Source organism: Schistocerca gregaria, chromosome 5 (genome assembly GCF_023897955.1).
Source record: "Schistocerca gregaria isolate iqSchGreg1 chromosome 5, iqSchGreg1.2, whole genome shotgun sequence".
Taxonomy (NCBI): domain Eukaryota; kingdom Metazoa; phylum Arthropoda; class Insecta; order Orthoptera; family Acrididae; genus Schistocerca; species Schistocerca gregaria.
The window spans coordinates 51957833-51971973 of record NC_064924.1 but is presented as its reverse complement, the minus strand read 5'-3'; the positions used below and the strand labels follow the sequence as shown (position 1 = coordinate 51971973).

Genomic DNA, 14141 nt, shown 5'->3' with positions numbered 1-14141 from the left:
TGGAGTGGGGTGGTAGTAATACTAAACACTGGAATTGGTACTTTAATTTTTGTGAATACAAAAACGTATTGACCATATTCTGCCTGCTGTCAGAAGCTTCTTATTGGGTTCATGTACTTTGCTGTACTGTCAAAATTTATAACTGTACCATTTTTGTCTCCCGTTGTGCGCATGTAACAAATGGCTCTGAGCACTATGGGACTAAATATCTGAGGTCATCAGTCCCCTAGAACGTAGATCTACTTAAACCTAACCAACCTAACGACATCACTCACATCCATGCCCCAGGCGGGATTCGAACCTGCGACCGTAGCAGTAGCGCGGTTCCTGACTGAAGCGCCTACAACCGCTCGGCCACCGCGGCCGACTGTGCGCATGTAATTGAAGCTTTTTTACAAGATGAAACAACGTCGTTTCTATTATTATTATTATTATTATTATTATTATTATTATTATTAAACAAGATTCGTCACAATGTAAGGAGTACAGTTCGACAACGTTTCCTAATGTTTGCAATGAAATGTTTCGTGAAAATAGGTGCGGAATATGCTAAAAGTAAGGTAGTATTCGATCGATGTAGTTAAATTTCAGCTCTGTTAATCGATGTTTACTTAGCGATGGAGCTGCTAGTGCGTTATGCTCAGTGCCTTAGCCATTCCCTATAGCTCATCGCTCGGCTATGAGTGGAAAACTCCATACAACTGTGGCGTGCGTCACATCGTATACCTCTTTTCGATGGTTTTTGAGCGCTAATTCAAGTGCCACGACGTTCTTCAAAAATAAATCATAGTTCGTTTAATATATCTGTAAATAAAAGAGCTACGAGCGCTAACCACATTGCTTCATACTTGCCAATTTGAGTACTGTAAGTTGTACGAGAAGCTGGCTCGTTGACTTTAACAGTATAAGCCAATTAGGAATACCTATGTCCCTAAAAATATTTAAGCTTCGAGGAAATCAGGCGCAACAAATTGCCACATACAAGCTGAAGACAGAACCGTGATAAACCGGACACGTTCCAAAAATTGGATGTACAGACGTATACCTGAAATAGTGTGTTACGTATATCGACAACAGGTATTTGTCAGGTTAACATAAGAACTAAATATGTTCTTCAGAAAAATTAATATAAAGACGTATGTGGGAAGCCATTTCTCGAAATAATTGGACACCAATCAGAGGTAAGCAAGCAAGTAGCATACCAGACAAAAATGGGAATATATTAATAAATTGAAGGCATTACTCGGGTCGCGCAATCACCAGCATGCTAAAAATCGATCGACTAAAGAAACAAAAAGGGTTATGTTGTGTAGCCTATGAGGGTCGATGCTAATATGATGCGGGAAAGTGCAACGACCAGGCGAACCAGTGAAACGGACGGCCTTCGGGCCAGGACGATGCTGACACCTTGTGCATCCGCGCTTTCTACACAGGCACAACTTTTTCGTCTTCATGGGCCTGTAAGTGGTTTGCACCCATACAGCGTTTTTTTTTTATATAATTGTTAACTTCAGTGTCCTACATCTAGATCTCAGATCACCAAAATCAATCGCCTCTCTCTCTCTCTACACACACGAACACACACACACACACACACACACACACACACACACACACACACACACACATGCCGGCGCGCGTGCGCACACACACGCACACGCACAGACTTGCTGTAACACTACGATACTCCTTGTAAAGCAGAAATTGGCTCTACGTACAAGATCAGAGTCAAAAGCAACAAGAATAACTCGAAGTCCATTCTTTCACATATGCCCTGACTTGTAATTTTGTGTTACGTCTACCACTATTTGCGCAAAAATAGTCATAAAAGCTGTCTGAAATACTACACTGGGCACGATAAATTCAGGAACCGCGACACGGATTCGAGCTGTGTTTACGTGGTACGTTGAGTACTATTCTGAAAATGAAGTTCGCTTAAAGAAAGACGGTCCATCTGAAAGATGGAAAAACGGATCTGTTTACAATTGTAGTATATTCTATAATTTTTTCGGACTCACTTGATATGTCCTTTATTGTGTTTAGGACGAAATACAACTGTATACTAAAGTTTAGTCACGGCCGTGTACCGGGCCCCGTGCCATTATTTAAATGACAGAAAACCACTGGTATTTCGAAAAACAACTGGAGAAGTTTAGCTTCCAGAGATTTAGCTTGGGTTGGTAACACTGCGAGTTTCCAACATCTCTAAATAATCATCTTTGCTCCTGGTTATTTTCGCTATGGTGAAGTGCTTAGTTTACATCTTACTGAATGTTTGTTGGCTAAGTACCACAGATTTTTGTCGTTGTAGACAGTCATTAGTGTGCAATAAATATTAACAACGCTACAAGTCAATAAATTCTATACCAGAGAGTTCAAGGGTACCTACTAGATAGGTAAAGGGAATCCATACTACTGAGAGCAGCCAATGCCTCAGTGCTTTAGGGAAGAAAGTCTGTCGGCCGCGGTGGCCGAGCGGTTCTAGGCGCTTCAGTCTGGAACCGCGCGACTGCTACGGTCGCAGGTTCGATTCCTGCCTCGAGCATGAATGTGTGTGATGTCCTTAGGTTAGTTAGGTTTAAGTAGTTCTAAGTTCTAGGGGACTGATGACCTCAGATGTTGTCCCATAGTGCTCGGACCCATTTGAACCATTTTTGAAGAAAGTCTCACACCGCTCGCCTCCCGATGATTTAGATTTTTGGGTTAACAGTGACGCTGTTTGTCGTGGATGCTAAACCTTTCCTACTTGTTTGTTTTTCAGTTACTTTGACGCAAACTACACCACCATATTATTTGTATTTCTTCACTGTCTTTATCAAAAAAGATGCTCCAATAATCGGTAATTGATTACGAAATTATGTCACAATACCCCCGGAATTTGACACATAATGATGTATTAAGTGTAGAATTCTATTCCTACGTAGATGTAATTTTTTAAAGCAATTATATATTTATTTATGTAAAATTTCTCTCCCTAGTACCCTCGTGCATCAAAAAGGTGGATAAGAGCCATTTTTCTGAGGTATGTAGACATAATTAATATACATTCGTCAAGGAAGCAACAAGTAGTGAAAGGAATGCCAAGAGGAAGCTTGAAGATGAAGAAATACAGTAGGATGAAGACTACGTTTCAATAATGTTCTGAGAAACAATTTAACATGACTCAAACCTCAATTTGCAATTTCCTGCTAGTCGTACCTTTCAGAATTTCGGTACACATATCTCCTTAAGTTCGTAAACCATTTTTCTTATTATAACTTTCAGCTGTATGTACCTATCTAATAGATGTAAGCTTTACTGCATGTTAAACTAAATTACAGAGAAACAAAATCCGTTATATTCTAAAAATTAAAATACGAGATACAGTAATTTTTTTCTGGTTAATATATTTAATGTGTGGAAATAAGGCCAGCAACTCAGACAATATATCAGACATATCTGGTAAAAATATGCTTTACTTTACGCGCCCATTCAGGGATTGACTGTTATCTGAATTTGAAGAAATATTTTAGCAAATCTTGTGCATAAATTTTTAACTATTGGTTTTATAAACATCAGTACGTTTTAAATAGTTAAAAACACTTGCTAATTGTTTAGAAAGTGTTCTGTATTAACTGTGTTAAATTACAAGACTGTAAAACATATGCAAAAGATGTAGTCTATGAAAGAAAGAGGTGTTAACGTACACATAATACGGAGAAGAAAAGGTACCCGTGTCATTAAGGTTCTTAAGATGAATTGAGATCCATTCTCTGACTACACTTTTTCTAAGATTTCAGCTTGGCAAGAATTACAGTTTAGACATTATGCCAAACAGCAATAAATTCTTTAGAGCTTGTGACATACATCTGTAAATTTCTTCGTTGCCTTTTCAGACAAATATCTTTTACATACTATGTGAAAGTGTTCGATTCAGTAAACCAGAGTATTTAAAATAAATAAAATAGCTAAATGTAATCTGAGTGGCCAGCCGGTGTGACCGAGCGGTTTTAGGCGCTTCAGTCCGGAACCGCGCTGCTGCTACGGTCGCAGGTTCGAATCCTGCCTCGGGCATGGATGTGTGTGATGTCCTTAGGTTTAAGTAGTTCTAAGTCTAGAGGACTGATGACCTCAGATGTTAAGTCCCATAGTAGTTAGAGCCATTTGAAGCATTTTGTAATCTGCATGTAGCTTGGAGGCGAAGTGCGTATGTGTCGGACTATGAACACCAAGGTTCCTGGTTCCTATGATTTTATTTCTTCTTTCGCTTATCGCTGCTTTCAACTGTGTTAACGTTTTTACCAGTGATGAATGTCCACTGTGTTGTTGGACAGGTCAGATAAAAAGAAGCAGGAAAGGAAGGTCATATCAAGTCTAAGGGGACTGACAAGTTGTTTCGGGTCGAGAATGTCTTTAATCAGACCAACTGCTTCTATGCAACATAATTGTCACTGGCTGCTAAAAAGGACACGCTGACTACAAACTCTGTAAGGGTATTCATTGTGCTACCATTGTGGCAAAGAGGAAATCATCGTTTGTATGGAACTATACGTGCCTGGAGAGTAATGTGACAATATCCCTCCATCGCTTACCGCAAAGCGTCAGCTGCTAATCAGTTTCAAATAACATGAATTGCCTTTTAAACCATCTGTGTACTGTATTTATCTGTTTTGAGGAGCGTCACCTGTACTTAATACTGAATATAAGTTCATTTTCAGACATTAATTTATGTGCAAAAGAAAGCAAGTATCTCGGCTCGGCTGCCAAAATAGACGTGGAAAAGAGGCTTCCGCAGTTGATAATTAATACCCATATAAGACGCAGTATTTTCGGGCGGGTAGTTGACAACGACACTAATGCATTTTATAATGGTGTCTAGCGCCAGATAAGTGTCCTGGGAAACGAATAACCTCTGATAGCGTCTAGCGGGGCGTTGGGTCAGCACTTGTTTTCCGATGAGCTAGCGTCAGCACGACCTGGCTAACGGTTCTGCCACGCTCGAGTACGCGCAAATGAGCCACTACTATCCAGTGAAAGATACCATAGGCATCAGTTAAACAGGCTATTACCGCTACGCCGTTTATAAATTCACCTGCGATAAGCCATGCAATGTTTTGTAGTTTCTGGAATGGGTATGTAAACAAAGCACTGTCTGTATTGCTGTTTCCCGCAAAAAATAGTAAATAGAAAAGGTCATGTAATAGCAGGAGATGGTAAGGCGTTTTCTGAATCTGGAGGAAGGGCGGAAGAATGGGGAATAACATTTCGTCGACGACGAAGTCATCATAGACGCCACAATTCGTGTTGGAGGGGAATGTGTAAGAAAATCGGCGCGTCCTTTCCAAAGGAACCATTCTGGCATTCGCTTTAAGCTTTGAAAACCTGATCTCATAGGTGCATCAGCAGCTTCGCCTTTTTACTTAGTTCGGCTCTGAATAAAATCGTTTTGGGCATTAGATGTCATTCTATAAAATAATAGTTAAATGCAAAAAGGGATTTGCAGCTGTCTTTTCAGTGACGAGGCCTAATTCACAAAACGATTTTATTCAATACTGGCGGCGGAACTATACCGTGCTACATCTTTCCTCTGGATTCCCAGTAACGTCGTTATGTTTTTATTCAACTCCCTGGTTTATCATGTAAGAATGGCTTTCAAAACAATGCGCAGTTTATGAAAATACTGACCTATTGCTGTGTTAGCGACTGCAATTGAAACGTGGAATGTCTTGTCAAGGTAGCCGCAGCGTCATACCATCTGTAGTAACAGGTTAGACTACTTACTGATTCCAGAATATGTTCCTTGAGTAGTCTAGTGACACCAAACGCTAGTTTTGCAGAAACGATACTCTTTTTCAAGTCAGTGTCGAAGAAACTTTTGATTTCTTCTTCCACGAGTGTACAAACAAGATACCACGCGATTTGACCCACACTCCCACGGACGTGGTTATTACGAAGTCTAATGACAAATAAAGTAACTCTTCGCAGACAATATTTTGTGGGAGAAAGTAAGTACACTTGTTTCTCTACAAGCCATATACGAGTTTGCTTACTTAAGATCACGAAGGCCAATTTAAATTCATGTGGGGGCAGGAATGTTGGAGATATGATGTGCAACATAAGGGATATTATGCCACAGGGGTTTAACATACGAGACTTTCAAAAAGGGCGCAGCGTTGCATTTAAAATCTCGCCGCAGCGTAAAGCATCATATAACGAGCCCCCTGCAGAGTGAAGAGCTTGAGTTTGGCCTTTCCCATTCACTTTCATAGTCATAGCCTATGTTGCAAGCGCCGGTTTTCATACACATTTCATTCTATTCTACACTGATCAAAAATCCCAACGTATCTCTCATCTTCATGTCATAACTACGTATATAACACCAAAATACGCAAGTAGGTAGATTATGTTGAGAAACTAGCTGCAGTACGATCTTACAGAGACAACATTACGGTATTACAGGGCTCAATGCTAAGTAAACGGCGATTTATACACAGCAGGAGCGGGAACTAAATAGATACTATAGAAATGTATTATATTTAGTAAATCTTTAGTGAATTATATTAACATTAAAACATTTGTAGGACAGTATTCCATTAAGCATCTGACTTGTGCAAAAATTGTGTGGCTTTTAGTGACATATAGTCAACATAAAACGTTAGTTTTGTGGTTACATTAAGGATCTCAGAATTGCTCTTTCCATCTTTTCTGTGGTCGTCCTCTACTTCATTTTTGTATGGATTTGTAATATTTCATTATTTCTGACAGTATTATCGCCACCTGTCTTTCAACACGATCTAGCCATCTAGTTAAATTATTCCGTGATACTCTTTACATTTTCCCTTTTCATGCCTTTAGCACATCTTCAAATGAATTATCGTTTTAGTTATCACGCTACAGGAAACCTTATTATGGATGGCCGAATTGAGCTTTACACTCATTTCCTCCCAAATGCGAATCCATCTCTCTCTATACTGCAGCTGTCAGTGGTGTGCTGGCTGGCTGTCACAGAAGATGGCATAATAATAATACGCAGTTTATATAACGCTGGATTAAATAGACAATCGACGACGTCGCGCCGATAATAAACACCGTAAATCTGCTGAGGGGGAGAAGAAATAAGTTTCCTCACAAAACATATCAATGTAGATAGGGCGAGCGTGGAAAGGAACATTAAGTTCCCTGTGGGGGAAATTCCTGTCCGACACTGCACAACGCCCATTGGTTACTACGTATCCTTAAGCACTTGGTGAAAGTTTTCTTAAGCTTCTGTAGAGCAATATTGCGCAAGCGTTTAGACCCTACACCTGCAGGTTCAACGACTATTTTTGCACTTATAGTGAAGTGACGAAAGTCAGGGGATCCTGATATGTACAAATACAAATGGCGGTAATATAGCGTACAAAAGGCAGAAAATCTCGGTGCATCGGTGGAGCTGTCATTTGGGATCAAGTGATCCATGTGAAAATGTTTTCCACGTCATTTCGGCCGCACGATGGGAATTAACAGACTTCGGACGCGGAATGGTAGCTGGAGCTAGACGTATGGGCCATGCCTTTTTGGAAATCGTTAGGGAATTCAATATTCCGAGATCCACAGCATCAAGAGTGTGCCGAGAATACTAAATTTCAGGCACTACCTCTCACCACAGACGATGCAGTGGCCGACGGCCTTCACTTAACGACCGAATGAAGCAGCGTTTGCGTAGAGTTGTCTGTGCTAACAGACAAGCAACGCTGCGTGAAATAACCACAGAAATCAATGTGGAACGTACGACGAACGTATCCGTTAAGACAGTGCGACGAAATTTGGCTTTTATGGCCTATGGCAGCTGACGACCCACGCGAGTGCCTTTGCTAACAGCAGGACATCGCCTACAGCGCCTCTCCTAGGCTCCTGGCCGTATCGACTGAATCCTAGACGACTGGAAAACCGTGGTCTGATCGAATGAGTCCAAATTTCAGTTGGTAAGAACTGATGAAAGGGTTCGGCTGTGGTGCAGACCTCTCGAAACCATAGGCTCAGGTTGTCAGCAAGGCACCCTGCAAGATGGTGGTGGCTCCACAATGGAGAGGGCTGTGTTTGCAGGGAATGGGCTGGGTCTTCTGGTGCCATTGAACCGTTGGCAGACTGCAGTTGATTACATTCGGCTACTTTGAGACCATTTGCAGCTATTCATGGCCTTTACATGTTCATAAACAACGATGTCATGACACCGACACACAGTTGTTCGTGATTGGTTTGAAGAACATTCTGGACAATTCGAACGACTGATTCAGCACCCCAGATCGCCCGAAATGAATTCCATGGAACATTTATGGGACATGATCGAGAGATTAGTTCGTACACAACATTCTGCACCGGCAACAATTTCGCAATTATGGGCGGCTATAGAGGTAGCATGGCTCGATATTTCTGCATGGGACTTTCAACGACTTGTTGAGTTGGTGCGGCGATGTAAGGTTGAAACGCAGACGTCAGTGTACATTACAGGTGCAGACAGTTAATATCGGTCTGGACAAGGTTCATGAGCAGTTTCATGAGCTGTTTTACCAAAACAACACCAATACTGGCTGCTGCTCTTTGTGAATGTTGTTGTTGTTGTAGTCTTCAGTCCAGAGACTGGTTTGATGCAACTTTCCATGCTACTCTAGCCTGTGCAAGCTTCTTCATCTCCCAGTACCTACTGCAACCTACAACCTTCTGAATCTATTTAGTGTATTCATCTCTTGGTCTCTCTCTACGATTTTTACCCTCCACACTGCCATCCAATACTAAATTGGTGATCCCTTGATGCCTCAGAATATGCCCTACCAACCAATCCCTTCTTCTAGTCAATTCTCTTCTCTCCAATCCTATTCAATACGTCCTCATTAGTTATGTGATCTACCAATCTAATCTTCAGCATTGTTCTGTAGCATCACATTTCGAAAGCTTCACGAATATCGATGCATTAATAGTATGCACAGAGGTCCTCTTTCCACATCAGGTTTGAAGGAGATGAATTGCTCACTGTTGTCATGGCTGAAAATGTTGGAGACTATGGGAAACCTTGATGCAGTGCACGAACTGTCACGAATTCATGAAGGTGGTTGCTGTATCGCAGTCTAGCCCACATCTGGACAATCTGGATGTTTCTTTTTAAGGAACTCTTCCTCTATTTAAATTGTTACTTAAGTACTGAGCACCTCACTTCATCCTACTGAGAAATACGAAACAACTGATTCACAGACACCATTAGTCTAGCAAAAAACCATTTCTGGCCTTACACGGGAAAAGTGCTACGAATTTCGATTTTCGTGTTCCACGACTAGTGTTGCATTCAGACGTGGGTAAATGTTTCGTAGTCTATGTACGATAAGCGTAAATAACATACATCAAAATACTCGCCGGAAAATCGTTCATACTCTAATATGTTGTTGTTGGGTTAGCCTTCAGTCCGAAGACTGGTCTGATGCAGCTCTCCATGCTACTCTATCCTGTGCCAGCCTGTTCACCTCTGAATAACTTCTGCAACTTCCATCGTTTTGAATGTGCTTACTCTATTAATCTCTTGGTCTCCCTCTACGATTTCTACCCCCCCCCCCCCCCCCCAAACACACACTTTCCCCCAACACTAAATTGGTGATCTCTTGATGTCGCGAATATGTCCCATCAACTGATCTCTTCTTTTGGTCATGTTGTGCCACAAGTCTTGTCTCCCCAATTCTATTCAATACCTTCTCATTAGTTACATTCTTCAGTGACACCAAATTCTATTCTCTTTTTGTCTCAGCTGTTTGTTGTCCATGTTTCACTTCCATACATAGCTACACTCCTGACAAATCCCACCAGAAAAGACTTGCTGACACTTAAAGCTACAGTCGATGTCCACAAATTTCTCCTCTTTTGAAATAATGTCATTGCAATTGTAAGTCTGCATTTTGTATCCTCCTTACTTCGGGCATCGTTAGTTATTTTGCTGTGCAAGTAGCAGAAGTCATTTGTTACTTTCGCTTCCTGATACAGATTTTCTGAATTTAGCTTCCATTTTTAATTTTACGCCAAATTGTGGGCGGGAATGTAAACATTAGGCTGTGCTAAAGGTCAGAGTGTTAAGACAGCCTCTCTTTGGGCTTCACATTCCTTGGTTTCATCAAGTCACAAGCATACTACCGGGTAAACTAGCCTAGACCGCGGGCTAAGCTTCACATTAGTGTTTCACCACAGCTAAAAATGAGGGGGCGCTGATGCCAGACACCAGCCACGCGACGCGGGGACAGTGACCCTGGAGAGGGGCGGCTACTCACCAGGTAGTAGTCGATGGGCTTTTCGCGGTGCTTGGAGTAGGCGCGCTGCAGCTCGGTGGCCTTGAGCGCGTGCGCGATGTGCAGCGCGCTGGCGTCGAAGCGGCCGTACTGGTAGCCGGAGCCGGGCGGGTCGTGGTGAGCGGGCGACGCGCGCCCGCCGAAGCCGGCCGACGGCCCGTGGCCGTGGCCGTGGCCGGCGCCGCCGCCCTGGTGGCCGTTCAGGTACGGCCGGATGCTGAGCGCGTCCGCGTCGAACGTGCCGCCGCGCCCGCCGCCGCGGATCTGCTCGTTCACGAACGTCGACGACTTGGGCACGTTGAGCGCCGAGCGGATGCCGACTGCCGAGCCGTCCAGGTGGCCGGGCCCGATCTTGGGCACGTGGCTGCTGCAGTACACCTCCTTGTCCTCCTGCCGGTGCTGGTTGTTGTAGTACGTCTTGAGCGTCAGCTTGGTGCCGCAGGCGGCGCACTTGAAGCAGCCGCTGTGGAAGAAGGTGAAGTCCTTGAGCGGGCCGACGCGGTCCACCTGGTACACGGTCTGGCCGCAGCGCAGGCACGTGCTCTCGTAGAAGTTCATGCGGTACATGGCGGCGTCGCACACTCACACGGGGGGTCGCGAGGAACAGGCGGATCGCTCCTACTGCTGCTGGTAGCGGTCGAGTCGCGACTCGGTCAGGCGCAGGCTCTACCTGCCCCGGCGGCGGCCATGTTGACACTACACGTCAGTGCGCGGCCACCTCCGCACCTGCTGTGCTACCTGCGACCGTGCTGCGCTCTGCGGGCGCGCCGCCGAGGCTGCGGCGGCAGGCAGCGCTACCTGCTGGTGGACGCTGGAAGGTCGCGCCTCGCCTCGCACTGCCTTGCCGCTCCTTCTATCCCCACTACCTCTCGGCGAAAGCACCTGCATCCATACCTACAAGGGATGTCTCTCGGTTCCAACAGGAATTTTGTGTATAGACAGACCCATCTCACATTTCTAATCACGTCCGCGATGGTGTGTAATTGTGTTGCTCTTGGCTTGTGGTCGATGGCACTTTATCTGTCTTGGAGGAGGATTAACACGCCAACCAGTTAGCTCAGCAAGTAATTGATGTCTTCAATTGCCGCCACGGTAGCTTAGCGTGTTCGGTCAGATAGCCGGTTGGCCTCTGTAATAAAAGAACTGAGTGGAACGATCAGCCACGGAAATTGAACAGGATGTCTTGCGACGTCCGCAACGACCAAACACAACGATCAATAACGAACAAAATGAAGAAAATATATATTTGTGTCAGTAGTGTCACACATATACGTCAAAACGTTCCGCCCCTCTGATGGGTCCTCCTCCTCCATCGGCTCCTTTCCCCCCCTTAGTTTTTCCTCTCCTCCCCCCTTTTTAGTTTCCCTTTATCTCTCCAGGTCCCCCCACCTGCCCTCGGCTGTGGTATGTCATATTTGCCAACTTTTTAGTGCAGTGTTCACGTGAATGTTCAGTGTTGTTCGTCTTTCCAAAGCGTTGCGAACAGAAATCATGCTATCGCTGGGTGTGAATTTTTTGTCTCTTGCAAACAGAAACCAGACTATCGCAGTGTTTTTCAATTGTCTATTATTTTTACTTGTCTGCACATCATCCCTTTGTTTCTATGTTTTCAGTTCCACGATGTTTTCCGCCGTCTTCCCATTTAAGTCTCGGATTTATCGCCTGTTTTTATTGTTTATTATCTTCCTCTTTTTAAAATAAATTCTGTAGGCTGAAGAGCCCCATACTAAGCTGCTCGAATCTCAATAAAAAAACGTTAATTCGTGAACGTTTTAAATAACGTAGCATCCAAGCTAAGAATGAATCCCAAACGGCAGGCAATGTAGGACAGGATGATTAGCCTTTCGCAGTGTTTTTGGTGAATCTGATTACTCAAAAATACTAGGTTACATTGTACAGCACAGTGGACGAAGAAAACGACATTATAGACGATAGCGGCATTAATAGTGTTAAAGATTGTAATCCTAGCTACAGTGGCGGAAACAATACTCCTCGAAGATAAGCTAACAGTTCTTGGTGACTAGGAACCTTCGCCACAAAAGAAATCCAGTACTGTTAGTACTATAGCAAAATGATCGGAAGAACGTCTTCCTCGTATTTGTGATGTTTGTCATACACCTCCATATTAAGTTTCTACCTACAGCTCGTTATTTGCTTTCGCCAAATACACACCTGGAAATGGAAAAAGAACACATTGACACCGGTGTGTCAGACCCACCATACTTGCTCCGGACACTGCGAGAGGGCTGTACAAGCAATGATCACACGCACGGCACAGCGGACACACCAGGAACCGCGGTGTTGGCCGTCGAATGGCGCTAGCTGCGCAGCATTTGTGCACCGCCGCCGTCAGTGTCAGCCAGTTTGCCGTGGCATACGGAGCTCCATCGCAGTCTTTAACACTGGTAGCATGCCGCGACAGCGTGGACGTGAACCGTATGTGCAGTTGACGGACTTTGAGCTAGGGCGTATAGTGGGCATGCGGGAGTCCGGGTGGACATACCGCCCAATTGCTCAACACGTGGGGCGTGAGGTCTCCACAGTACATCGATGTTGTCGCCAGTGGTCGGCGGAAGGTGCACGTGCCCGTCGACCTGGGACCGGACCGCAGCGACGCACGGATGCACGCCAAGACTGTAGGATCCTACGCAGTCCCGTAGGGGACCGCACCGCCACTTCCCAGTAAATTAGGGACACTGTTGCTTCCTGGGGTATCGGCGAGGACCATTCGCAACCGTCTCTATGAAGCTGGGCTACGGTCCCGCACACCGTTAGGCCGTCTTCCGCTCACGCCCCAACATCGTGCAGCCCGCCTCCAGTGGTGTCGCGACAGGCGTGAATGGAGACGTGTCGTCTTCAGCGATGAGAGTAGCTTCTGCCTTGGTGCCAATGATGGTCGTATGCGTGTTTGGCACCGTGCAGATGAGCGCCACAATCAGGACTGCATACGACCGAGGCACACAGGGCCAACTCCCAGCATCATGGTGTGGGGAGCGATCTCCTACACTGGCCGTACACCTCTGGTGATCGTCGAGGGGACACTGAATAGTGCACGGTACATCCAAACCGTCATCCAACCCATCGTTCTACCATTCCTAGACCGGCAAGGGAACTAGCTGTTTCAACAGGACAATGCACGTCCGCATGTATCCCGTGCCACCCAACGTGCTCTAGAAGGTGTAAGTCAGCTACCCTGACCAGCAAGATCTCCGGATCTGTCCCCCATTGAGCATGTTTGGGACTGGATGAAGCGTCGTCTCACGCGGTCTGCACGTCCAGCACGAACGCTGGTCCAACTGAGGCGCCAGGTGGAAATGGCATGGCAAGCCGTTCCACAGTACTACATCCAGCATCTCTACGATCGTCTCCATGGGAGAATAGCAGCCTGCATTGCTGCGAAAGGTGGATATACACTGTACTAGTGCCGACATTGTGCATGCTCTGTTGCCTGTGTCTATGTGCCTGTGGTTCTGTCAGTGTGATCATGTGATGTGTCTGACCCCAGGAATGTCTCAATAAAGTTTCCCCTTCCTGGGACAATGAATTCACTGTGTTCTTATTTCAATTTTCAGGAGTGTATGTCTATTGTCAACAGCGTATCGTGCTATGCATTTTATGGTGCAACCTCACGTACATTGTTAAAGTTCGATGGTATCAAACTAAGAGTAACGCAATCGAATGGTTTCATCATAATCGCAGTGATACGCAAAGGTTCTCAATACCAGTGGAACACCAAATTTCTGTTGCTTCGAGCCGTGAGAATTCCCTTGTTAGGGTTCCCATAATTTCTGACAAAATGGGACATTTATCTTAAACTGACTAAATATAGACGTAATTTAGGAAGCAGTAACCGCGACA

At 44.7% G+C, this 14141-nt stretch overlaps 1 protein-coding gene across 1 annotated transcript in view; it reads right to left on the bottom strand.

Moving 5' to 3' along the window:
• LOC126272476 (hillarin) overlaps positions 1 to 10991 on the bottom strand; it is a 527629-nt gene extending 516638 nt beyond the window's left edge. The window contains exon 1 of the mRNA XM_049975354.1: positions 10266 to 10991. Within this exon, the coding sequence (XP_049831311.1) occupies positions 10266 to 10850 (585 nt within the window). The 5' untranslated portion in view covers positions 10851 to 10991. The remainder of the gene's footprint in view (positions 1 to 10265) is intronic.
• Positions 10992 to 14141: the final 3150 nt, after the last annotated feature.